The sequence below is a fragment of the Vanacampus margaritifer genome, chromosome 8 (genome assembly GCF_051991255.1).
Source record: "Vanacampus margaritifer isolate UIUO_Vmar chromosome 8, RoL_Vmar_1.0, whole genome shotgun sequence".
Classification (NCBI taxonomy): domain Eukaryota; kingdom Metazoa; phylum Chordata; class Actinopteri; order Syngnathiformes; family Syngnathidae; genus Vanacampus; species Vanacampus margaritifer.
The window spans coordinates 3737165-3763832 of NC_135439.1; the positions used below are offsets into that span (position 1 = coordinate 3737165).

Consider the following 26668-nt stretch of genomic DNA (forward strand, 5'->3'; position numbering starts at 1 on the left):
TTAAACAAACAACGAAACTCTTAAGTTGTGTATGAGTTGGTCTCACAAATGTACTTTAACGAAATATGGGCCTGTTTGGATTTAATTCAATGTACCTTTATGCCTTCTAGTGGAAGAACATTTAATTGTTTCTGCTTATCACTACGCGTTGCTGGCATTTACGTTATGGAAATTCATTAGTTGCTGAAAGATATATAAAAAATATATAATAATAATGATGATGTTTTCCTTTAAGGTTTGACATGCATCAAGCACAGCACACACTCGTATCAAAACACACTTGAAATAGAATTTATTGCACATTTAAAGAACATAAAGTGGCACAATAACCATTTCGATCAAAATACAAACAAAATGAAACGCTCACCTTCATGTGGCGGCCGCGACGTCTGCCTGAACTGCATAGATTTTTATTTTATTTTTTAAAGTAAACATTAAAAATAATCAAAACACTGAGACATGTTTGAAATCATGGCACAGGTTTTCCAATTTGACCTTGGCTTTATTCACACATCCTCTTTTGTTTTCCCCCTCCAGTGAGTCACAACAAACACTAAAAAAAAAAAAAGTTAAAAAAAACGGGAACACTGTTGTTCTTTTTGGAAATATACGTCAAGCCCAATTTTTGCTGCTTACATGGTTTAAAAAAAAAAAAATCTGTAGAATCTCATTAAAACTTCCTGGGATCACATTTTGTAGAAAAAAACAAAAAAAAACCTCAGTCAAATAAAGAAGTACAGTAATTACTTGATAGTCACAGTCATTGACAATACTATTTACATTTTGGACCTCATTATTTCAAAATGTTGTCATTGTACAAACACTTGTGGAGTTAGAAATTCCACCAGGGGTGGGCAACCAACAAAATTGATGAGTTTTTTTTTTTTTGTCATGTTCTGTGTACATTGTATGTATATATTCTCACTGTATTAATTAAAATAGTTAATTTAACTTTTCATTTTTTATTAATTGTAAACTGCTGTAATTCATGAAATCCATATAAAATATATAAATAAATACGTTTGAATAATAAACAGGTTGTTTCAAAGGTTGCCATGGGCAGTTGGTTCCCCACCCCTGGTATACAGGATATAAAAAGTCTACACACCCCTCTTCAAATGCCAGGTCTTTGTGTTTCGATAGAAATAAGACCAAGATGAATCATTTCAAAACCTTCGCCACCATTAATGTGACCTATAACCTGTACAATTCAATGGAACAATCAAATCGTGTTACAACTGAAGTCATGTGGTTGCATAAGTGTGCACACCCTCACAACTGCGGATGTGTTGGGAATTAGTGACCATGTTCAAACTCGTGTTAATTTAAATTTAATATGAGCTGATTGGTTAATTTGGCTACGCACTTGTGCATCACATTATCTCTGGGTTTTTTTCAGGTTATAGGTTACAAATAGTGGATTCATTTTAAAAAATATATTTTAAATGATTTTTTTTTTTTTTAATACTGTATACCACAAAAACTTGACATTTGAACAGGGATGTGTATACTTTTTATATCCGTGTAGGAAACTGGGCCCGTTTGTATGTGGACTCTTATTGCTGCAGCAACCTAAACTGGTCCTATCTACTCATTTAAAAAAAAAAAAATGCAGTGAGTGACAGCCAACATAAATACGTTTCTGCCATTATTATACAAAAACAACCCTTGGAGCTCTACACTATGTACAGTGCGACTACAATGGATGAGATATACAGTACACAAAAAAAAAAAAAAAGTCCTTGTTCATTGGGTTGATGGCATCCACGTAAACATGGCGTGGTGGATGTTCAGCAGAATTACAAGCGCAGCACAAAACGCATGCTTAACTGCTTTCCAAATCAACACATGAGCACTTTTTTTTTTCTTTTTCTTTTTTAAATAGAACAACCTGATTTAATGTTAACACGTCGGGTCCTGCTGCTTGCATATTTCCTCTGCAAACTTGGAACGGGAAGCTAACAACTGGGGCTTTATTTTGAAAGCTCCCTTTCATAATAAAACAGACAGCGATCGAGTTGTCTTTTATGCAGAAACGTGTCAACAAAATTGAAGGACGGGCTCATGATGTCGAGACCTCAAGCAACATAAACACCAAAGTTGAACCTGATCCGAGTGAAACTGCACTAGAACAGCGATCGTGATAACAGTGGACCGACCCGCACGACTAGGACTCAAATGCTTCCTATTGTCGCTCATTTTGACCCGATTTGAACAGAACCTGACAAACAAGCATGCCTGCTGATTATCATGATTGCCACTGGGAAATAAATGGAGATTGTTGCCATGTAAACATGAAGGAGTTCGAAGGAGAAGCAGCAGCAGCACTTCGTTAAAAACTGGAGAGACACTGATAGGAGGCAGTGAGAGGAGACGGGGGAGGGATCACTTTCACGCAGAGATCGCGCAAAATGGTCGGCGATGGCCCACAAAATGGCTCAACCGAGCCGTGACTGGAGATCCGCTCAGAAAATTGTCCCGCCATCACATTCTTAGATGACAATTGCATTTGACGCAACATGATGGGTAAAAGTGTTTTCTGGACCTCTTGAAAATGATGGGAATTTTTAAAGTTGAAAACTTCCATGGAAATTTAACAAGAATTTGTGGGACTAAACGAGGAATTTACAAAATTGAAGGTTGGCTTTATTCAGTTATGAGCCATCATTTAGTTGATTATTATTTTTTTTTTTTTGCTTTGCTTTTGCGATACGTCACCGCTCAAACTAATTTGAGCAACTGTGATGCCCTTGCATGTGGGCAAGGAGAGCTATCCGTTTTGCATGGTTGTCGGCTCATGACAGATTTATTTTTTATATTTATACTTAGTTGAATGTGATTCACAAAATTACCCTCAATTCCCATAAAGAAACTTCCCAATTTCCAAATTTACTTCCCATGGAAATTTGCTGGAAATTTTTTCCACCCTAGTTATGGCTCTGATAGCGAAAATTACCGTGTCGAGTCTTTCCCAAGCCTCACCTCATTCTGGACAAAAGTTGCTTGTGTAAAATGAGCTTTTGGCACCCTTGCCTTTTTGCGGACGGGAAAAAAGTACCGTAAGACGGTTTCACTGTTTCAATCGATCTTCCCTCCCCTTTGACGCAGTGTTTAGACCCTTTCACGTCAGTCTCGTGCCTCGCTCCTCAAAGCCTGATTGCGTCCTGAACAAGCTTGCAAGTCTCCAGAAAGTTCCGAAAGAAGCTTCTCCGGGTCCATGATGGCACCGAGGCTTCCTCACAGGATTCCGTTTTCCTCTGAGGTGGTTTAGTGCAGATTGTATGGTTGTTGTTTTTGTGTGTATGAGTGTGTGGCAGTGTGTGTGTGTGTGTGAATGTGCGTGTGTGTGTGGTTCTATAGGTTCTCCCCAGGCTGGTATTGGGGTTCCGTGGAGGTGAAGTAGTCCTCCAGAAAGCCCTGCAGGTATTCAAAGGTGGGCCTCTCTTCCGGGTCCTTCCGCCAGCAGGAGAGCATGAGCTCGTGCAGGGAGCCGGGACACTCGGACGGGCACGGCATTCGGTATCCGCGCTCTACCTGGTCCAGGACCTCGCGGTTCACCATGCCTGCAAAAGGGGAAACAAAAAGGTAGTAATCAGCTTCAGCCATGACATAGAGACAAAGCTCTGTCTATATAGGTGTCAAGGAAGTAAATTCAAGTAGCGACCATGTATTTGTTTATTTATGTATTTTGAATCTTTATTCAGATAACAAATACTGTATTATATGTAAGGTGCAGTATTATTCTTGTCCACGTGGGGTCGCAATCCTCACGTCACACTGAGGCTTTACCTGGATAAGGGACTCGGCCTTTGGTGGCCAGCTCTGTAAGCAGCACCCCGAAGGACCACACGTCCGACTTGATGGTGAAACGGCCGTAAAGAGCCGCCTCGGGCGCCGTCCACTTAATGGGGAACTTGGCTCCTGATGAATTATGGGGAAAGGGGAAAGAAGACGCTTAGCCAAGAAAAAACATTTGTTACCTGTAAAATTCGAAAAGTCAATCTTTGACGTCTATGATCTTGATTACTTAAAGCACTTAAAAGAGTTTCACACAGAGGCTGCTGGCAAAGCGACAATGACTGTTCAAGGCATTTTTATAAGCATTACAATGATTAATACGGGGGCGGCACTGAGATGTGCCAACATTATTCAAGTTTATGGGATGGCTGTAAGACTGCGCGGACACATTTCATTTGTAGTACGTTTTACCAAAAGAAAATACTCGTTGCTTTTCAACCCGTTTTATGACCAATTTGGGATGTTAATCTGATACATTAATGAAGGAAACATGCTTCTGACCAGTGCTGGACGATTGTTTGAAATCAAATCTCGATTTTGGCTTCTCTCGATCTTTAAAACGTTATGATTAATGTCCAGAACGGCGCGCTGTTTTTATAAATTCCCGACGTTGTGAAAGTACCCTGAATGCACCATGTTTCTTGCTAGCAAGCTGTGTAGTTTATGAGATTCTGTCGTCCCTGAGTGTGCTTTAAGATGTTAAATGACACTTTAGTTACAGTAAAACTAAACACAGAACAAAAATAATTACACACGTTGTATATTTAAATATTTCACTCATGCTAAAGCGCAAAGAGGATCCTGTCAAAAAAAATGCTAACGATAAATTAGCATTGACTTCGGGAGTGCTAATCTTTCAAATAAGGAATATTCACACAGGTAAGATAACACTACTACTAAAATTCTTCTCATTCTGTGAAAAACGAGTTGTATTTTATTACTAGAATTTAATTCAACTTATTCTGTTCTCATTCTACAGTAAGTGTGTACAGACAGCACTGCCCCGAAGAGGCTGAAACACGCAGGAACAGCCAAGCAGCCCTGGATGCAGTTCGAGGTGACTTTAACCTTCCCTTAAAATTCTAAGATACAAAGACAAAAAAATAATAATTTCCACATGTCATAATAAAATATTAGAGATCCCAGGTTAGGCCAGTAAGTCCCAAGACCCTAATAGTTACCAAAGACAAAATATATATGATAAAGAGATATAGGTAATATTTATTTAAAGGGATACTTAACTCATTGAGCCATTTTCAACAGTAAGAAAAGAATATTTTGTATATTAAAATGGACATGAATTTGCACATAAATGAAAAACGTGCACTATGGACAACCCTAAACTCAAGACGCACCCTGTCTGGCAGTGTACTCGTTGTCTTCGATGAGTCTGGCCAGGCCGAAGTCGGCCACCTTGCACACCAGGTTGTCTCCCACCAGGATGTTGGCGGCACGTAGGTCTCTGTGCACGTAGTTCATCCTCTCCACATACGCCATCCCCGCCGCGATCTGGAGGCCAAACAGAAGTAATGTGCTTGCCTTGGTGTCACAGTGGAATTATGGGATGCGGCGCGGTAGAGGCCCAACCTGAGCTGCCATGTCCACCAGCTGAGGCAGTCGAAGCATTTTGCCTGCTTCTCCTTTCAGGAAGTCCAGTAGGCTGCCTGTGGGGGGCGAGGCAAAACATCATTTAAAACGGGTTCGACGATTAGTTGAAAGTCTCTACCTCACATTGGCCCACTCGATTAGACACACCCAATCCAATTTTTATTACCCTCTTGAGGAGAGGGTCAAAATATTAGGAACAGCTCATAGCAGTTCTACACCAGTGCAAACACCCTCCAAAAAATAGCTAAACATTATTTTATAAAGCACCCATTTCAATTATGAAAGTGTACCTAATGAAATGGCCAAATCTTGCATCCATTTTATCTTGCACTTTTCCTCATTAGGGTCAACTTGGGTTAGCTGTCGCCTATCACAGCTGATTTTGGTCTCCAGCCAATCAGAGGGCACTCAGGAAGTCATTAAAAAATAATAAACCACCTTGGCTCATGTACTCGGTGACGATGTAGATGGGTTCCTCGGACACCACGGCGTAGAGCTGCACCAGCTTCTCATGCCTGAGTTTCTTCATGACCTGCGCTTCCTGCAGAAAGGCCTCTGGTGACATGGTGCCCGGTTTTAGGGTCTTGATGGCCACCCGCGTCGTACCGTTCCACGTGCCTGACCAACAAAAAAACACACACAACAACCATCAATCCTGTGGAGCAGGGGTCAGCAACCTTTCCTGTCAAAAGAGCCATTTTAGGCCAAATAAATAACAAAAATGTGTCTTGAGCCGCAAAACATTTCAAGATTCTGATGATGGAAAAAATGCGTTAGTGAATGTACGGGCCCAAGAGCTAATTATAGCTGCACCATAACGGAAAAAATGCAGCATCCAGTATGCTATAAATGTTCTGAAATTTTGGGCAATTTTATGGTAATTTGGGGGATTTCTTCTTTTTGAACTTATGAATTTATAGTTACTTTTTGAACGCCTTTTGGTTTTCTTTTTTAAAGAAATTCAGATTTTTTTGGGGGGGCAATTCCACATTCTATGGTAATTTTCTGCCTTCTTTTGTTTTTAGAGATTTTGTGGTTAGTTTTCGAATATTTTATTTTCTGCCTTTTTAAAATCAATTCTCTGACATTTTTGGCAATTTCTTGAACATTTTATGGCCACGTTTTGGACATCTTCAGATCATTTTAAAAACGTTTTATCCTACCTTTTTGTTCTCTTTTTATAGCAACTTAAATATTTGGACTGATATTTTTTTATATATTTATTTATTATTATTATTTATTTAATCATTAATTCATTAAATATTGTTATCCAAAATATACAAATAAATATGTAAAAATAATAATAATTTCTACTTAAAAATTTTTTTTAAAGAGAGATCCACAAGGAGCCACAGGAGAGGGACTAAAGAGCCACATGTGGCTCCAGAGCCGCAGGTTGTAGACCACTGCTGTAGATTGTCGAACCTTTCGTCAGGATTAATGTCAGCCCGCCCCGAAGGTAAATGTTAGAGGAGACAGACTGTTAGACTAAAAGCAAAAATGCTTCAGTCATTTTTGAACATTTTCTGAAAACAAGAAAAACATCGATTGAAAAAAACAAGCGGTCGATTGCCTCAATTCATACTTGTAAGTGGAAGTCAGGTGATTTTTTTTTTTTGTTGCTCCCACAGTATTCTTATTATTATGTGTGAAATAAGAATTAAGCAGATGAATCCACCCATTTTCTTCCAGAGTGCAGCCATTTTGACATTCTACCGTCCTGTGCTATCGACTGGAATTGACGTCAAAGTGATCTCGGGCTGACATTGGGAACGTCACATGACCGAAGCCAGAAAACAGGCGAGCCATGCTCTACTTAGTATTCAATCACCTGAGGTGTGGACGTAACTTTAAAAAAAAAATGCTGCAGTGCAGTAAAGTGCAGTTCTTACCCATCCAGACCTCCCCGAAGCAGCCCTGGCCGAGTTTAAGGTCAAGACGGAGGGACTCTCGAGGGATCTCCCAGGCATCTCGTGCCAGTCCCTGGGTCTGAGGTTTGGCCACGGGGCACACGTCGGTCAGGGCGTGGCACAGCCCATCAGAGTGCTCTGCAAGACGAGCGACGTCAGGGAGGCCTTGGGAGATTTTTAATCAGGTAAGTGTCTGCGTACTCACTGCGATAATGGAAGACGAGCTGCTGCAGGCTGGTGAACTGCGTGCGGGATGTGATGTAGAAGCCGCCGCTATCCAGCTTCCTGATTTTGTAATGTTTCACATTCAGGCCTTTGGTGTTGTCATAATCCAGCACCGAAAGGCAGTAAGCTCCTAAAGGGGGTGGGGGAGAAAATGTATAGAGAAGAGGTGGAACAAAAAAAAACAAACGTGTCAGGCGTCTGGGACAGCTGCTGTGTGGCGTTTTCCTAACAGCTGTGGTGGGCCGACTCCCCGCTGGCCACTATAGGCGCCCGAAGAATGTGCTCGTGCCATTTGTCTGTTGATGCACTTCACTTAAGTTGAATGTCACTATACTCTGTTGAAGAACTAATGGCTAATTTGGCCCATCGAGAGCCCAAGTGAGACTTTCAAGGTTGACTGAATTGTTGTCGGCCTGTTCCCAAAACAAGGGTTGTTTTGGGTTCTTCCTCCTGGTTGTTGATGCCGCCAGACGCTGGACTCTGCTCACATAAGTAGAAGCCACTCTAGTCCAATGCTTGAAAAACAAACATATTTCTGGGTGTGTAAAATGTCAAAAAATAATGTCATAGAGATTATATTAAAATGTCAACCCGTGTCAAAACTAGTGCGTTAATTTTGAGTTAAAGTTCCTTTAACGCCATTAATTCTTATAACGCGTGATTAATGAACCGCCCCTTTCTTGGAAAGCCTGCACTGGGGAATTCCAGTTGCAATGCAGCAGACATGTCCACGATGCATATCTTTGTGGAGACTGGCGTCAAGTTGTATTTTGCAATTTGATAAATGTGCAGAATTTCACAAGTTACTTCATGTTAAAGATTAGATAGCTCTTAATATGAAAAGAAAAATGCACTTGAGTTGTCACCAACATCTTACAAATCCAATGATGCCATCTAATGGCAGAAAAATTACATCAACACAAATCAATATCACTCTCGCTTTTGACAGTATGTCATTTTAATTGTAACTCAATTTTATGAATTATTATGAAATTACTATATGAATGACTAAAAACGCAGCCATATTTCTATTAGTTTAACATTTTTTCCACTTTTATGTTAACAAGAGTATGAAACTTAGAAAAAATATTTTATTGAACAAATATAAAATTTGTGATTGCATGACTATTGAAGTCATGCAATTAATTACAATTAAAAAAAATATATTGCCTGACAAAAATACATGGTATATGCCCTTTAAAGGGGAAGTCAACCTTGAACATTTCTTAACAAAAATATTTTTGGGGCGGGGGGGTTGACTTCCCCTTTAACACAGAACGTCGCAAAATGTTAAAAAAGCGACCCCCCCCCCCTACTCAGGGCATTGCTCTCATTGCAGCAGTTGATAAAAACAATGACGCCACCTTTTTGAGATGAGTCATGCATCTTACTCAGTCTTGACTTTATTCACACACAATGCGACATATTTGTCACCATGGGAATCACATTTGACATCTAATGAGACTCCCTCCAACCTTCCTTTATTGTATATGTCATTCTACCCCTTCAGCCTCATCTTTTCGCTCTGGTGGTGAACTGGGGCTTGTAGCCGGGAGGGAATTGCAGCACCCTCGTAGGCTGACCTACTTCTGACACTGTGATTCACCCCTATCTATTCTCCCCCTCTCTAACTCGCCACACGCACTTCCTTCAACCCCCCCGTATGTCACAGCTGTATGTCGCAGGGCCAGACGGGTATGACGGGGAGAACAAAGGCACACGGGTCCGGGCGAGCGCCTCCAATTGACGTCATGCGAGCTCGCATCTCGTACAAATTGGCTCGCTGAACAGCTCGATAGCTTTGCATTCACTGCGTCGCACATACAAGTCCACCAGGGATGGCAAGACATCATCACTTCCTACTTTCTCGTTATTTTTATGTCCAGCAGGGGCTGAATAGGAAGTTGAGGTTTGAACGTGGGAATTTTACAGACAGTGGTTGTCATTAGCAACACTATTCACTGAGCTTCACTTTTTCTGTGACAAGGTCTTTTTTTCAAATATATTAAAAACATTTAAAAACTAAAATATTGCTTTTGTTATGAAGCTTAAAATTTATTTCTCAGTTTCTTTAAGTATTTTTATTTGATTGGCCTAACTTTCCACACACAATTTTTTTTTCTATTTTTGAATAAGGTAGGGCTATGTGATATGGCCTAAAAAAATAATATCTTTTTTTTTTTAAGTTATTCAGGACAATTTTAATCTAATAAACCCAACAAACATTTATTTAAAGATTTCATTCATTCATTTAAAAAACAATAATGTATACTAATTCTAAATCAGTTTTCACAAACTCAACATAGTTTGTGGTTAAATGCCACCATTAAGTAGTTGGTAGCTATTGTAAGCATGTCTTGTAAACCACCCATCCAGCGTTCTGCCAAAATTACAACATATAATAACATTTACAAGTTACAGAACATATAAACGACGTCTTTTAATAATGCAGAAGACAAAAATGGATTTCACGATTTAGCAAATTTCCAACGATTCGATTTTGAACTCATTCACTCCCAGCCATTTTTCAACGTGGCCCTGGTTGATCTCTTTTGCTCTGCTGTCACCCGCTGGCCGTTTGTGTAATAATAATAATACCATTTCTTCAACCATTCTCTGCAGTTGAGAGGCTGCATCAAAGCCTTCTGTACTGTATGCTCTAGCATAACAAAAACGTACAAATATGTCTTTGGGACACTTAAAAGTCTTTAAAATAGAATGTATTTATACGTGTTTGGGAGCAAATGAGTTAAAATGACGATTGAATCGAATTATTTCGATTTATTAAAAAATGCAGAAAAGGTGAAGCACTGTGAGCATTTTCCAGATAAACTGCCTCGCGCACATTTTACAACCGAATTAAAATGTACTGATACTTCACCACATATTTCTTTATAACATTTCCATTCCTCAATTTCCACAGTACCGTCTGCTGTCGCCTGAACAGTCCATTAAATGTTACTTTAACAACCTGCAGTTACAATGTGTTCAGATGTGGCAAACGACCAATCGATGAAAGATGTGTGGAAGTGATTAATACCAACGCGAAAGGGCATCTGTCACTTGAATGACCTTTCTTTCCACTTGATTACGACCGTTCACGGGCTCCTATATACAGGCACATTAACCGTATTCTTGAAATGTCATGTTTTTCGGGCGATATGAGACATAACTCTCATGTAAAGCTAAATTGACATCATTTTAACTTCAAATGCAAGAAGGAGGGTTAGACAAGTTTGTAATAGCTGGAACAGCATATCGGCCTTTATTTTAAATACAAAATTTAGGTTGTAGCCTTGGTGGAGGTTAGGTTAACCATATGGAGGACCAAGACTGTCAAAATTAATAAATAGATTGATAAAAGTGAAAATAAAAACAGATATAAAAAACATAATAAAAAAAAAAATACAAAACTTGGGACTTGGGTTGCTCGACAAGTCGCGGGGGACAGTGGACAAGATAGTCGTCCAATGCTGGAGCTCTCCATGCAAGCCAGCGAGACTTGTTCGCAGACCCGCTCACTCGACCATTGAAAGGCAGTTTGCAACTGCGGAGTCCAACCCAAGACACGCTTAGAACCGCCCCCCTCACTTGAATAACATTTTGTCCTGACAGAGCGTCTGCAGCATGAAATAAATAAATGTGAGAGCAGAGCGTTTATTGATATTTAATTATATTTATATATTTATTTTTGTATTTATTTCCACATTTATTTTTATCTCATTTTTTATTTTTTATTCATGGATATATTTTTTAATTGTTTTTGTTTCCATTTATATTTATTTTTGTATTTAATTTTTGAATTATATTTTTTATATCCGTTTTTATTTTCACTTTTATTCCTTTTTTTATTTTGGCAGTTTTGGTCCTCCATATAACCACACATTAAGTTCAGATTAAAACACCCTAATGAGTCTGAAATGAAAAGACATGACCAACATTTTTGTCTCACCTTTCGTCGTCTCGCTCTCCCTCACCAGGAAGGTTCCTCGTCTGTTCTGTAAATTCAAAAGGACCCTTTCCGAGTCTCGCCGAGTGATCTTCCCAAAATACCACCTGCCAAGAGTGGGCCACAGAAAAAACGAGTTGAGTTTGCTTCCAAACAGTACCGTATATTACGTGCGACGTACTCTTCCGCTTGGATGGAGTCCGACGGCGCCACGTAGTTGCTGGGGATGTAACCGCTCTCTCCGGTCGTCAGGGAGCGAGCCAACCACCAGTCCCCTTCTCTGTCATGGCAACCACAGACAAAGAACATAAAACAAGAATGAATGGAAAACTCACAAGTGCCTCCTAATTTCATGACATTTTGTGTGGGTTTAATAACTTTTGGGTGGCTACAAAGGTCAGTTGCACAGACAGAACAAGCTGTCCGGATTTAGTGATATAGATTTTTATTTTTTTTGAATTAGAGTCAGCTTGACCCTGTGTCACCTTGACTCATAGCAGAAAAGGGTTGCCTGACGAAGGAAAGAAGCTTAGCACATGCTGGCTGACCCACTCACAACGGTGCACAGGGTGATGTGAGAAAAGCAGTTTATTAACTGCAACTAGTTATTAGACACTTAATTGCATGTTAGGGATGTGGCGGATGGGCATCCAAATACATGTCCTTTTTGTAGCAGAACAAAAATAAAGAATTTCATTGCAAATTTAAAATTAAGATGATAGAAGTACGGAAATATCGGCACGCTTACTTTTCCAGCCTGAGGAACCACACTCCATATACAGTACTTACAAAACGTTTTATAGTTCAGTACTGCGATAAATTAGGACCTCAATCGTGCAGTAGTACTGGAGAAATGGTGGGAATGCAGCTATATTGACGTGCTAACTTATATCAGTCTTGGGAACTTCACTCCATTTACCAACAAATATGTTACATATAGAATTGGAGAATTGGTCATGTAGTGGTCTACAACATACAGAAATTTACCAAATACAGATGTTGAAGCGCTAACTTTGCCAGCATGGGGAACCTCACTCCATTAACGTACAAACTAATATTTTATAGTGATATACTGTAATATTAGGGGCACCAGTCATGTATTAATAGTGCTAACTTTGCCAGCCTCAGGAACGCCACTCCAATTACTTACAATCAGTTTTATAGATCAGTACTGCTGTGATAATTGGGACCTTTGCCAGCCCTAGGGAACCTCACTCCATTTGCGTACTAACAAATGCTTTATAGTGATATACAGTAGACAGTAGTGCTGCGATATTAGGGGCACTAGTCATGTAATGGTATAAAATATACAATAATGTGCTAACTTTGGAACCCCACTCCAATTATTTACAATCAGTGTTATTGTTCAGTACTGCAATATTTATGGGGATTGGTCGTCTCGTGGTACCGAATGATTGAGAGATTTCAGATGCATTGACACACTTTGCCAGGGAACCTCGCTCCATTAACGTACTAACAAATATTTTGATGAGGTGCTAACTTTGCCAGCCTCAGGAACGCCACTCCAATTACTTTCAATCAGTTTTATAGATCAGTACTGCGATATTTGGGAACTTTGCCAGCCCTGGGGAACCTCACTCCATCAACGTGCTAACAAATGCTTTATAGTGATATGCTAACTTCGGAACCTCACTCCAATTATTTACAATCAGTTTTACTGCACAGTAATGCAACATTTGGGGGATTGGTCGTCTCGTGGTACCGAATGATTGAGAGATTACAGATGCATTGACACACTTTGCCAGCATGGGGAACCTCATTCCATTTAATTACCAACTACTGTATCTGTTCTATATGTATTTATCATGCCCATCATCTCTATACAAACATTACAGTATGGATCAGCATTAGTGCGGATAAAAAGGGTTGCAAAGGATTTGTCTTTTTATTGCAGTAAGGATTACTGACCTGAAGCTGTACTTTTTCCTAGGAGAGACCATGAGGCGTGAGAGAGCGAGATAGGGAGAGAGAGAGAGAGAGAGAGGGAGAGATAACAGACACAGCAGACACATCAAAACACAGCAAGGCGAGCAGCACTCAGACAGACAGCGGAGGCGGAGAACACGCGGTGGGCCGACACAGCGGGGCCGACATACTACGTTACATCATTTCAGTACAGAAGACCCGGGGAGCGTCCTCGTGTATATTTTCCAATCAACGATACTTTGGATTTCTCCATGCATTTGATGTTTTATTTACACACATCGAGTATTATAGATTCATCTTTGTTCAGCCCAATTATGTCGTCCCAAACAGCAGATAAAGAACAGGAAAAAAAAAAACATGACAGGAAGCTATGAAAGGAAGCCATTAGACGAACAAAAAAAAAATCCTTAAATGGCCTTTGCTTTGACTGCTACTGTCAGGGTGGTGTCTATAAAATGTGAGTTTCACTTAACCCTCATAATTCCCCATTGAAATGGAAATGCCAATAATATGCTCTAGCCTTCCCAAAAACCCAACAAAATTTGGGGATTTATTTTCTTTTTTAAATAAAATAACATTTATAATAATATTGTAATTTATAAAAACACATAGTAATAACATGAACTGAAAGTAAAAAAATGCAACAGTTGTGCATCTACTACTACTACTACAAGTAGTAAGCAACGGTAATATATATATATTTTTTGCATAGGATAAATATAATTTTTTTTTCAAAATTAGTTTAATTGTCTGCCTACAATATAACACCACCACATGCATGCTAATTATTAGCACGTCTATTAAGTTCTGTCTTGTTTGTTAGCATTAAGCTAAGTTAACTTTCCTCAGGCAAGCGTTGTAATAAGTATAATTCTCGATTCTTTGAAAAACAAACTACCGGTTACTTATATCCCAAGACACCACTGTATTGTAATAGAAATTAAAGTTTTGATGTTATTCATACAATTGTATTGAAACTCACTGGATTGTGGAGGTGTACCGAATTGTCGGCATCCATCAACATTTACATTTGTTTTCCTGCGTTTACTTAAATGCGCTCGCGCTAACCTACATTCCAAATGTGTTGACATTAAAAAGGGAGGCGGAAATAAATAAAACACACAAGGTCGACTGTGGGTTCTTACGTGTTGTTGACAATCTGCAGCCTGTCGCCTTTCCGAAAGGTCAGATCAGATGCTGTCCGTGACTCATAATCATACAGCGCCACAAATGTAGTGACACCTCCTGCAAGACAGCGCACGCCAATTTGTGTTTAGGGAACAAGATGGTTAAAAACAACTACTGTCCAGGTCCTTAATTCTACCGCGGCATAAATCCATAGTGATTTTACATACGCTCTACTGTATGTGGAGATTGAACAATTTGTCATGGCTTGATGAGAAATATCGACATGCCGACTGCAGGTGACCGATAGCGTGTGAAGGACAAAGCTATGACGTCTACTGTCGTTAGTGGGGTACAAGCAAATCCACGCATGATGAGAAAAAAAATGGTGATTGGTGTACTTGAGATAATCATCACACACTTAAAAAATTGCACATCAACAATTGCAAGTCTTTGACTCATTCAAACCCAAAAACATATAAATATGTTTTTAATACTTTGTCCTTCACTCCCCAAAACGCATTTATACGTTTTTTTTTTGGTATGCTAGAGCATACAAAAGGCTTTGATACAGCTTCTGACATAAAGAGGTCGCTTAAAGCAATGGTAGTCATTACAAAAAAAAAACGTCCAGCAGGTGGCAGCAGAGTATAAGAGATCCAGCCAGAGCCATGTTGCATCAATAATGATGAAACTTAACTATATTCTATTGCAAATTGCTGCAAAACAGAAACAGCTAGAAATATACACCCCATTTTTTCCCTGTTTTTACACCCAACACCGCAAGGTAATCGGTCAGGATCTTTTAGAAGCATCCAATAATCTGGCTTTTGCTACCCCTTGATTGGAAAAGGAGGAAATGCTGAAATTCGGCTGATTGATGATCAAATCTGTGTATTGACCTTGAGCATCTTTTGACCACTTCCTTTGAAAGATGTGCAATCTTCACATACTGTAAAAGCTGATGAATACACAGTTTGTGAAGAGACGTCAAATGGACGCTTCATACGCTGACTGCTCACTGGATGGAGCGATATTAGTTCAACCACTCTAGACACATAAGGCTTAATGTCGAGTCTGCAGAGCACTGAGCAGCCTTTTAACGTCAGAGCTTTCAAGTCTATTTCACAGCCGAAGGTCGGAGAGGAGGAGGGAAAAATACTTCCTCCTCCACTGTTGACGTGACTCAACATTTCTGTTGTCCGGGAAATTGTCTCGAGATTGGCATGGATAAACGCAGACATTTTCTCAGACGTTTGTTTGTGATCAGAATTCAGCACAATAGGCCAACAAAGTACAAAAGGTGAATTTTCGTTTCCTTTATTCGTCTTTTCTTAACAACCCTTGATTAGAAGGGTGTTGACATCTTGCCAAAAAGCCAAGTGAGACAAAATTTGGAAAGTTAGCATACAAAGTTAAATGCAATTTATTTATTTTTGGTCTTAAAAGGGGACATTAGTCCAAAAATAAATTTCTTGACAATAATACGTTCTATGCAGCCCCAGTAGTCTAAATATGGTATTCTGGTTAATATATTGCGTTAGTGGAATCGAGTTAAGCAGCTAAATCCAGCTGTTTTTTGTCCATCTCGGAGGGCAGCCATTTTGCCACTTGCTGTAGACTGAAGATGACATCACAGTTGCTCAGAACTCACGCAACGACTAATCACAGCTCACCTGTTATCTGAAGCTATTAATTTTATAGGAAAAATAATGAAGTCATCAAATTAATTCTGGACAAAATATTAACTTTTTACTGCTGAAAATGGCTCAATAAGTCAAGTATCCCTTTAAAACAACCACCGCTGTTTTGTAAATTGGAAGTTGGAACCCAGGGGCAGCAGATACACTAAAAACAGCAGAGGCCCCATAATTGAACCCTGTGGAACACCATCCGTTCCATTGTACATATGAATTCATATTGCACATATTTGTCCGACCACTTTCTTTTTTTGCTCAATAGACAAAGTGTAACAATATTTTGAGCTTCTTGTTGGGCAACCAGTGAAAAAAGCCACTGTAGGCCACCAAAAATGATGACTTCCAAAGGAACGTTATGTTTGCTCTATTGAGTCTGTCTAATTTAGTGGAAAGTGGAAAACATACCCGACAAAGGTCCTCTCTGTGGCGAAGTGACAGTGCCGGTGGTGTCCACTCCTCCGAAGAGAGCCATCTCGGGAGTGTTGGTGGGCGCATGCTGGTACCCCTGGTAGCCCCGCCGGCCCGTGCCCACCGCGGGGCTCCTGTTTGGGGTTTGGGTCTGCTGGGCGGGGCCCAGGTGGTGGAAGTGTCCGCTGTCGGAGCCCGTACCGATGGTTCCGTCCACGCTCATGGAGCGCTGGCCCGGTTCCTTGGGCTTGCTCTTGCCCGCCCCCATGTGCAGACCTGGGGTGGGAGCCAGTGATGATATTATATGAGCAAGGACGATTACGTTACACTTAATGTTGGTTTTGCCTCAGTTTGACGACATTTCAAACACGTTGTCTCTTCCTCGGGTAAAGAGAAATTTACCAATGAATTACTTCTACACATAAACGGAACAAAACCAGCAAACGCTTCCTTTAACGTGGTGACTGCTTCCTTTTTTCGTGTGCGGAAATGATCAATCTCAAGGTGATAAAAAAAAAAAAATCATCAAGGTCTTAAATTGGCTGCTCCATTTGTATTTGCAAACACGCCTACCTTGCGATACTATTTAAGTGTGCCATGCTAAATATATCATCCCCAAGGTGTCAACGCTCTTTTCAGTTTCTGTATGCCGAATGAGCTGACCGTACTGTATAAAGTTCACCGATGCCGTGACATCACTGCACACACGACAGTTCAACATGGCGGAAACTACAGCAACAGACTTCAAACATTAATACCGCATCGACAATGTCGTTCAAACTTTAGTGTCATCCTTGTAAAGGCAAACATTTTGACAAAGACCGCCTGATCCACCAAATAGAATCCTTGGAGCGGCTCCAGGTTCAATTCCAACTATTTAACCGGCAAACGGGCAGTGTCAACACGCAGACGGACGAGGAAGTTTGCCGTCTGTCGAATCAATCTGGGCTGAATCAATGCACATTAAACAAAAGGAGAGTTGGGCTGCGGTTGGAAGGACAATGGCAGTTATATTATGTGCTTGTAATTATGCTTGCCAATATTTTTTTTTACTGGCTTTTGTTTCTTAATTAGCTTGATTATACTGGCAACGTTGCTTATCCGTAATTGTTTGGCCTCGGTAGCATCCACTCAACTAAGTATGTTATGTTTTTCCGGCATTCTTTTTGTTTACGGAAGAGCATTGGGGCCAATGAAGAAGGGGGAAAAAATGGTTGGCAGGATTCTAAATTTAATTTTAGAGTTCTGAATTTAAAGTGAGATTTCTCACTCTAATCTCAGAATTGTGAATTTAAAGTGAGAATTCTGACTTTAATCTCAGAATTCTGACTTTAAAGTGAGATTTCTGACTTTACTCTCAGAATTCTGACTTTATCACATTAAAGTACATACAGTTCAACTTGCCCATTTTCCCACATAGTTGCTAGCGGCTATGCTATACGGTGGAATCTATCTACCTCTACCTAGCATGATTGTTATTTCTTGGCAACGATCTGTAACTGTAGACTTTAAATCATTCACTGCCATGAATTCATTTAAAAAAAAGGATCATTAAAAAATTCGGGGCGTCAGGTCGATTACATTTTGTAATTGTATTGGAAAACGGTGAGCGCATCGACTTGTTTAGCGCTGTTGAACTGTCAACAAAGATAGCATAACTGTCTGGCAAGATAGCATTTAGCATTAGCTAAAGTAGAAACTCGGGGTGTCAGGCGATTTAAAATTAGAAATTGTAATTAATCGCATGACTTCAGTAGTTAACTCACGATTAATCACAAATTTTATATCGATTCTAAATGTACGATAACAAAATTCTAGGTTTTCATACTCTTGCTAACAAAAGTGGGGGGAAAATGTTAAATAGAAATAGTTCAAATGAAATTTTTACCTTTATAGCCGTCAATGGCAGTGAATTAATTTTTTAAAAAAAGAAGAAGAAAAGACAAAAACTTCGGGGTGTCAGGCGATTAAAGTTTTTAATCGTAATTAATCGCATGACTTCACGAGTTAACTCGCGATTAATCACACATTTCATATCTGTTCTAAATGTACAATAAAACAAATCTAGGTCTTCATACTCTTGTTAACAAAAGTGAAAAAAAATGTCAACTGATAGAAATAGTTCAAATGAATTTTTGACGTCTAGAGCCGTCACTGGCAGTGAATGAGTCAAACTTATATAACTGTACAAACATTTCTCCCCTCTTATATGTGCTCCGCTCGTCTTCCATACGGTTTGGAACAAGGTAGGAGGGAATAATATAATCGATGAATGTCTGAATAACGCTTCCTGGAGGAACATCCATCCGCTTTGCGTTGAAGGCATCCATTACAGTCAGTGGAGAATGCCGGCGTCATATCGACAAAGACAAGTGCATCCCCAGAAAGTTGTGACTTTGTGTGTGTGTGTGTATGTTCGCACCACAAGACCTCCCTCTGGGAAGCTGAAGATGACTCACTGCGAGACCAGCTATTTCAGGCGGTCTGAAACGGAGACAGTCACACACGCATGAGAACAGCCTTGTTCCTCCTGTGGATGGAGACGCTCTCGGTTCCAGACAGCGTGCGCACCGATGTGTGTGCGTGTGAGCAGCTGTTCCCTCGTCTCTGGGAAGCTCTCACACTCAACCTCGGTCGCATCTCACATCTTTTTTCCAACACGTGTGTGTGTGGGTGGGGGGGGTTTCAGTCTGAGGAGGCTATTAACAAACCAGGAAGGAGGAAGTGCCGGTGGCCCGATAAAGAACGCGTAGGTGCGGGCTTACAGCTGGGGCTCAATTGGCTTTTTCTTTGTTTTGATAAAATATATCATAACGATACAGGTATGTCAAACGATACGGAGGGACCCCTGCTGGTGAAGGGGAGGCGTGTAGGCGTGCGTTCGTGAGAGCTCCGATTCAACACTCGCCAAGATTTGGTCTTGACGCGCTTCGGGGGATGAAGGCATCCTTGTGGTGCAGCAGTGAGTCACGCAGCAGCGACAAGCCACAAGAACGGGTCTTGCTGAAAGTGATGGACTGCACAATGTGTGAAATGTGGCGAGAATCAAAAGCGAGCCAAGCATTTTCTAGATCAGGGTTGCAGATGAGCTGGAGTCAAACCCAGCTGACGTTGGGGCAGTGGGAAAACGACACCCTGGACTGGCTGTCAGTCAATCACTGGGCACAGAAAGAGATGGATAACCGTTAAGGGTGGGAATCTTTTGACCGTCTCACGATTCGATTCTGATTTTTGGGTCTGCGATTAGATTCAGAATCGATTTTTGATTCAAAACTATTTTTCGAGGCATTAAAATGTCTTCTTTTTTTGAACACATTTATTAAAATTTGAATTGTATGGAAAGTGCTCGCTCGGTCTACCTCACTTCCTGTAACGGTTCCGTCACTCTAATCAGTCTCCCAGGCAACATGAACTCAAACTAACAACACTATTGTTACAATATCAAGCCGAAAATGACACTCCAGTTAAGGTTAACTCTAAATCGAAACATACAAAATGAAGAAAATTACACCCAGTAAAAACACTTAAATGCAAACACACTTTATTTAGCTTGTTTCCCAAACGTAGCTATCACACGGCTAATGCACAATGGAAAGTGCCATTGACTTGCTAATGCTAATTGGCCTGCTAGTCGCGGCACTTAAATTACTCAAAAGAACGGCTATACATACAAAAATGCTTCATCTGCTCTTCTTACGCTGCAAAAAAAAAAAAAACTTTTATTGGCAAAACTTGATTGTGACTTTCTTTTTCTATTCTTTAATGTGGCTACAACTTCAGTACGCACGGAACCACACTGCCCCTAAGTGGCCAAATCGTGTACAACATGAACAGTGCTCCCAAGAAAGGCACACACAAACAAGGGCAAGACAGTATAAAATAATTTAAATAAAATCCATTTTGAGACATTTTGTATTGATTCTGAATCGTTGTAAATGAGAATTGCGATTCTTATGAGAATTGATTTTTTTGGGACACCCCTAATGACCATTAATCCATCCACTTTCTATATTGGTACTGATACTAACTCGCTTTTTTGCAAGAGAAGCAGAATACACTTTGAACTGGCAACCAGTCCATTTCAGAAACATGTTTCTGGAATGTTGAAGGGCACAGAAGAGGCAAATTCCACACAGAGATGTTCTGCGGAATATTGATCATCTGACTGCGTCCGCCATGCTGCCAGCCATCATCCATCCGTTGTATTTCAAGACAACAGTACTGTGGACTTGTTTCTCCCCCTGTTCAGCATTTATAATCCCGATGCGAACATTTGGCCATGACAAACGTGAATGAGTCACAACAGACGGTAACAGTTGCTGCAGCGAGCGCAGGAAGTTGAGGCTGCCAATGTTTCAGTCCAATGCGAGAGATGTGGGAAGGGTGGGGGGGGGGGGGGTTAGCTTCTCAAGATGAAAACATTCATATGCATGTTTGCATTGGAGGTCAATTTTGAAATTGCAAGTTTTCCAGCTGTCTGTCATAGAACCAAGACCGATCTATGAAAGGCAAGATGATACACATAATACAAAGTAGAATAAAAAGTAGTAAAAGAAGCTAGGCTAACTGTTAGCTTACTACATTCTTCTCATTGTCATTTTTACAGCGGTGAATGACTTTGGAGACACATTCTAAAACCACTCAACAAAACCTTTTTTTTTTTTTTCTATTTGTGTCCGGCAACAACTAACTGACTCTCTGTCTGTGGATTTTGACCACACACACACACACAAGGATTTGTGATCGTAAATATCGGATAAATTTAACATTCACGATTGTCGGTCTGGGCTGTTTTGTGAGCAGATGGGGAGAAAAAATAACTATGAACCCACCCCACATTACAGGATAATCGGTCCGTATAATCTTTTAGAAACAACCGATAATCGGGACTTTGCGGACTTTAATCGAAAGTAGGAAGTGAAATGCTCAAATATGGCCTGATTATCTGTACTCGGCTTTACAATGATGCAGACACGTCAGAGCGAGAGATAGAGAATGGTCTACTTGGAGCCAAAACCAAACAATGCACATTGCAACCAAGTGCTTTCCAATCTCATTTTCTCTGCCGACTCTTCGGACTTTTTGTTTTTTAGAAAATTCGATCTTGCAGCCTGTCAAGAATTGGAATTGGACAGGCAGAGGATGCTGGCATTTGCCTGATTAAAAAAACACTTCCCTTTCCGACCATCTGCGAGCGCTGGCTTTGGCCGCGAGTGTTGACCGTGTGCAATGGTTACTAATTCTACGAAGGAGGTCAGAGGTTGAGCGATGGTTCACTGAGGAGGTGCCACACTCTTAGTAAATAAATGACAGCGTGTGAACTGTGGTGTCAATATTTGACAAGACTTGGTAAGAAGTAAACAAGTATGGAATGTTTATAAAAAAAATAATGAGGCATAAAAAGCCTTACAGACGGTGGAAAAGGGGCTCGTGTCTAGTGTGAAGGGGACTAGATAGGTGTCGCCCCGCCTCTGATACTACCTCAGAAGGTGAAAAATTGGATCGACCTTGCCCGATTCCGTGCCGATGCCGTTTCTGCAGGAGGTGTAACAGCCTTTGCAGGTGTCGCTCCACCCGTTACATGTCTGAGACTCTCTTTGAAAGCGGACTTTGTCCCCCGTTCTGTGTGGTTGCCTTTTACACAGAATGGCAATCCGGAATACTTAGTTAGTCAACTGCCTCTGATACTACCACCAAAGATTTTACCCCATTTCCACGTCTGTGATGTTTCTACAGATCACTGACATAAACTAGATGGGAAAATTTAACAGAGCTGGGCAAAACGGTCGTCACATCGGGCCATCATTGATGGACGCCCACCTTTCGGTGAGTTCTTAATATGATGCAGAGCCTCGAATAAATACACGGACTGAGAAGGACTGTCTGCACTGACCCGGATCGACGGACGTAAACCTGCCTCAGTCGTTGCTCAGCCCGTGTATTTTTTTGAGGTTTTTGCCCAGCTCTGAAAATGAAGACCTTTACCTGCATCTAAAGACGGAAATTTGACTTAATCCTCCCCGATTCTATGTCATTGCCACAGTATTAAGGGGGGGGGGGCAACTCGGGTATAATGCAGCCACCTCCAATACTACCTCCGATGGTTGAAAAATGCTGGGTTGACTTTGCTTGTCTCATTCATTATTGTTGCCATTCGTACAGAAGATCACGGCAAAAAAAAGAAAGAAAAGAGGGCTCTTACAAACATTGTAAACAGGACTAGACAAATGCCATCCAAAAATGAGTACCCCTGAAGGTGGAAAAATTGCTTGGTTGACTTTCTCTTTCCCATTCATTGTTAGTGCCATTTATAACTAAGTGACATGGAAGATGTGGGGAAAAAAAAAAGAAGGATTTAGCAGGCAACACAAATGTCATCCCATAAAAGAGAATATTGCCCGGTCACCTTCGCACCCCCATTCTGAACAGCGTCACAGAAAAAATGCCTTACAGGCAGTTTAAAGTGGGCTAATGACTGTTCTCCCCCGTAAATGTACTGTACACTTACTTCTATGTTAATTCAACAGCCGGAAAGGGGGGGGGGGGGTTGGAAACACTCCTACTACTTAGTTCCCTGCAACTCGTAAGGTTATCCAAAGGTAAAAAGCCCAATTTTGTGTCCCCCGCCCCACCCTCACAACCCTCCGATGATTCACACATCTCATTCACAGCCCAATCCCGAATCCGCTTTCCTTTCATGCAAATGAGCTGGAACTCTTCCAAATCCCAGCCCAAAAAGTACATGTAAATGGATTTGAATCATCATTTGAATTCTTATTGCCATAGGATTATCGTGGCTGTGTTCGAAATCATTCACTCATTCTCTACTCCCTAATCACCATGCAGTGATTGATTATACAGTTCACCAACAAGTACGCTAAACATCCCTATGCCATAGGGATGTTTATACCGTATAGCGGACTATATAAAGTAGGCCCCCTGCTTTCCGTCAATCCTGTGCGTATTGTTAACTAGTCGTCAACATGTGCCATTATAACAGCAATACAACAATGCTATTTGTTAGCCAGTCTGTGCTATTTTGCGTCGTTTGAAGGGAAAAGTCAAGTAAAAAAAAAAAAAAATCTTATATGTTCTACATACTCCTATGAATCAAGCAGAAAAATCCACCCTTTTTTGTATCCATCTCAGGCAAGGGTGTGAATTGCCTCGTACCTGGCGATTCGATTCGTATCACGATTCGATTTGATACCGATTAATCCCGATGCGAATCTATAAATTGATTATTGCGATTTTTTTTTTTTTTTTTACTCAAATTTAGAAAATACTAATCAGTAAACTTGTACATTCACACTGTAAGATTTGTATGAAAATTTATTTATTTGTCTGAAAATTCAGGCTTATAACTGAGCCACTGCATTTAACAAACAGGTTGCAGCCTGTTTCATGTTTGAACAACACTGAAATAAAATATTATGGCTTAATGTTTCATTAATATAACATTCTTCCATGCTTAATGTGTGAATCCTAATCCTAAATAAAACGTTTTGTTGAATATTCCCATAAAAAATTGAAGTTTAAAAATCGATTCGGCCGCATATCGAATCGATTCGAGAATTGCGCGCTGTAATATCGCGATATATTGCCGAATCGATTTTTTCTAACACCCCTAATCTCAGGAGCCTGCCATCTTGCCTTGTACTTCCAATGGATGGATTACGCTTAATTCATATTCCACAAATGCAATATTAATTAGAATACAGTGACGGGTGATGCCACATAGACCAGAAAATCATAAAGAACATTTTGGGCTCGACTTCCTCTTGAAGATAGACCTTACTACGGTAAAACTAGTTTGACAATACACTTCAACAGGGAGTGGCACAGTTTAAAGCCTCGTTTATGGGGAGAAAGAATTGTTTATTATCTTCCAAACTGATAAAAAAAAAAGCCACACAACCGCTCGTATCTTGAAGTCACTCGCATCTCAAGGCGCCACTGTATATCTTTTGTGACAACAGTCCTAGAACTTTTCCGACATATTTTCGAGCTACAACTCATGAATTGGTGTCGTGGTGAAAATCAAACAATATCCTGAAAATTGTGAAAGAAATAAACAAATGATACTGCTTTTCAAGTCATCGTCATGTCAAGAAATAATGGGCGACAGGAGGACACTAAATTGAGGATGACCTGTGTTCACTACACATTCGTGGGTAGGGGTGGGGGGAGGGGGGGGGGGGTCGTGTTCTATACAGTAGTGTATAGGGAGTGATTTCTAACACAAGCCAGTTGTTGGTGAAGAAGGGGTGGGGTGCGAGCTGCCAGCCGGAGTAGCAGCTGTCAAAATGACATACTAGATGTGGGGGTTGCAATTGGAATTTAAAAAAAAAACAGAATAATATTACATAGGGACACAACATTCCAGTACATGAAGGGAAGCGGGGTTAAATTAATAGGGGGGAGAACAGCGTGAAAGTGCTACCGAGGCTTATTCGTACAGATGAGACGAAACAGGTGCTGCTCCATTTTGAATTCCAATGTTTGTTGCCTTGTTTTTCGTTTGTTTCCCACATTATGCTTTTTCCTCGCCATGAAATAAAAGGTGGGAGCCGCGCCAAGCGTGATATTTTGCCCGATACGCGTCGCTTTTATTGTGTCGGAGTGGGGGGGGGGGGGGTGTCGGATACACGACAACAAACGTTTGTGGCCCCCCAGCTTGCTTGAATGGAACCGGCCGAATGAATGGACGCTCTCGCCACGTTCGTGGGAGAAAATACGCAGTGGCTCGCATTTTGAAATAAGACAATTAAATGGCCGCGATAATACAAATCCACTCACCTTTTTTTCCTTGAGATCAAGCCCGACACAAATCAGAGACGTGTTAATAATTCCTCTCGCTCGTCCTCATTTGGCGAATAAGTGCACGTTGCTGTGGAAACGCTGGCGAATCCCATCTAGCGCATTTCGATACAATCGGATGGAGGGAAAAAGGAGAAGAGGAAGCGGAGGTCACGGCGGGGGGTGCATCTCATTCTCTCCGAGCCGGTACAGTACACGCCGATTGTCAGTCAGTGGGCCGGCGGACAAAGCTGTCTCTTCTACTACGTACGTACTACGGCGAGTAGCCCTAGCGGCGTGTCCGTGTGTCGACGCGGTAGGAGGAGGAGGAGGAGGAGGCAGGCTGCCGCCGACTGGAGGACTGTGGAGCAGACATCATGGCCCCGTGGAAGCGGAGGGAAGATAACAAATAAAGGAAGAAAAAAACGCACGACGGAGCGCGCTCATTGGCCAGCGTGGAGCCTGCATTCACGTAAAGCCGCTGACGCCGCGTGGGTTCACGCTGAAGGCGTTGGCAGGCACGATCAATCCCCTCCTCCTCCTCCCCCCCTGGGTAGCGCTTCTCAAAATCTCCCCCAGAGTCACGATTGATTTGATTACAAAACACAATCCGGAACATGTCTTTTGGATTCCATTTATATATCTATGGATATCAAAAGTCTACACACCCCTGTTCAAAATTCTCTATTTTGACCTACATTTACTATATATAATAATGTGACCTACAACCCATGCATCCTGAAAAAAAAAAACTATTTGAAAAGTGAAGTCAAAATAAAATGTTTGTGTGTAATATGTTTGCACAAGTGTGCACACCCGCCACCACATAAAGTGCCTCTGATTTACCACAGACTAATTTCTGATATTCTTGTAGGCTTTTCCTGACATTTTTTTTTGTTTTGCTTTCTGGCAGAAGCCTGGAGGTTTTTATGCTAATACTGGCTGGTATTTGTTCCAATTCCCTCCACCTCGACTAAGTTCCAGACAAAACAACAACCCCCAAGTCTGATGGTGCCACCACCACCACGTGCAACTGTAGGTATGGTGTTCTTTTTTTTTTTGATTAGCTGTGTTGTGATTGTGCCAGACGCACCCTGTAGCCTAAAAGTTCAACCTTGGCTTCAGCAGACACAATTCAACATTATTTTGCCACATGCATTGGGTTATGGGTGTTTTTGCAAAATGTAGCCAGGCTTTGA

General features: G+C 40.9%; 1 protein-coding gene and 1 long non-coding RNA gene across 7 annotated transcripts; one reads left to right on the plus strand and one right to left on the minus strand.

Annotated features, from left to right (window-relative positions):
• Positions 1–267: 267 nt before the first annotated feature.
• LOC144056408 (proto-oncogene tyrosine-protein kinase Src-like) lies at positions 268–25945 on the minus strand. Of its 2 annotated transcripts, XM_077573211.1 has the most exons (13): positions 25470–25945; positions 16668–16946; positions 14583–14682; positions 13420–13437; positions 11672–11770; positions 11494–11597; positions 7522–7671; positions 7299–7454; positions 5845–6024; positions 5386–5462; positions 5154–5307; positions 3790–3921; positions 268–3563 (listed from the first exon to the last, which is right to left on the minus strand). In XM_077573211.1, exons 2-13 carry the CDS (start codon positions 16936–16938, stop codon positions 3355–3357), a joined length of 1650 nt encoding a protein of 549 aa, XP_077429337.1. In that variant the 5' UTR covers positions 16939–16946; positions 25470–25945; the 3' UTR covers positions 268–3354. The 2 variants fall into 2 exon arrangements, with proteins under 2 accessions (XP_077429337.1, XP_077429338.1); XM_077573212.1 differs by lacking the exon at positions 13420–13437.
• On the plus strand, positions 3271–26518 carry LOC144056409 (uncharacterized). Of its 5 annotated transcripts, none has more exons than XR_013295056.1 (5): positions 3271–3585; positions 4778–4855; positions 7099–7206; positions 7307–7501; positions 26383–26518. It is a non-coding gene; the product is annotated as an uncharacterized LOC144056409 (long non-coding RNA). The 5 variants fall into 5 exon arrangements; XR_013295057.1 differs by lacking the exon at positions 26383–26518 and adding an exon at positions 13442–14325; XR_013295059.1 differs by lacking the exon at positions 26383–26518 and adding an exon at positions 11522–11683.
• Positions 26519–26668: the final 150 nt, after the last annotated feature.

Bases quoted from the DNA above. Each gene is read 5' to 3' on its own strand.
- LOC144056408 (XM_077573211.1), bottom strand. From the start codon at position 16,938: ATGGGGGCGGGCAAGAGCAAGCCCAAGGAACCGGGCCAGCGCTCCATG. The intron at 11,598-11,671 runs GTACGTCGCACG...CACTCTTGGCAG, and splicing joins GACTCCATCCAAGCGGAAGA to GTGGTATTTTGGGAAGATCA. The intron at 5,308-5,385 runs GTTGGGCCTCTA...TTTGGCCTCCAG, and splicing joins TGGTGGACATGGCAGCTCAG to ATCGCGGCGGGGATGGCGTA.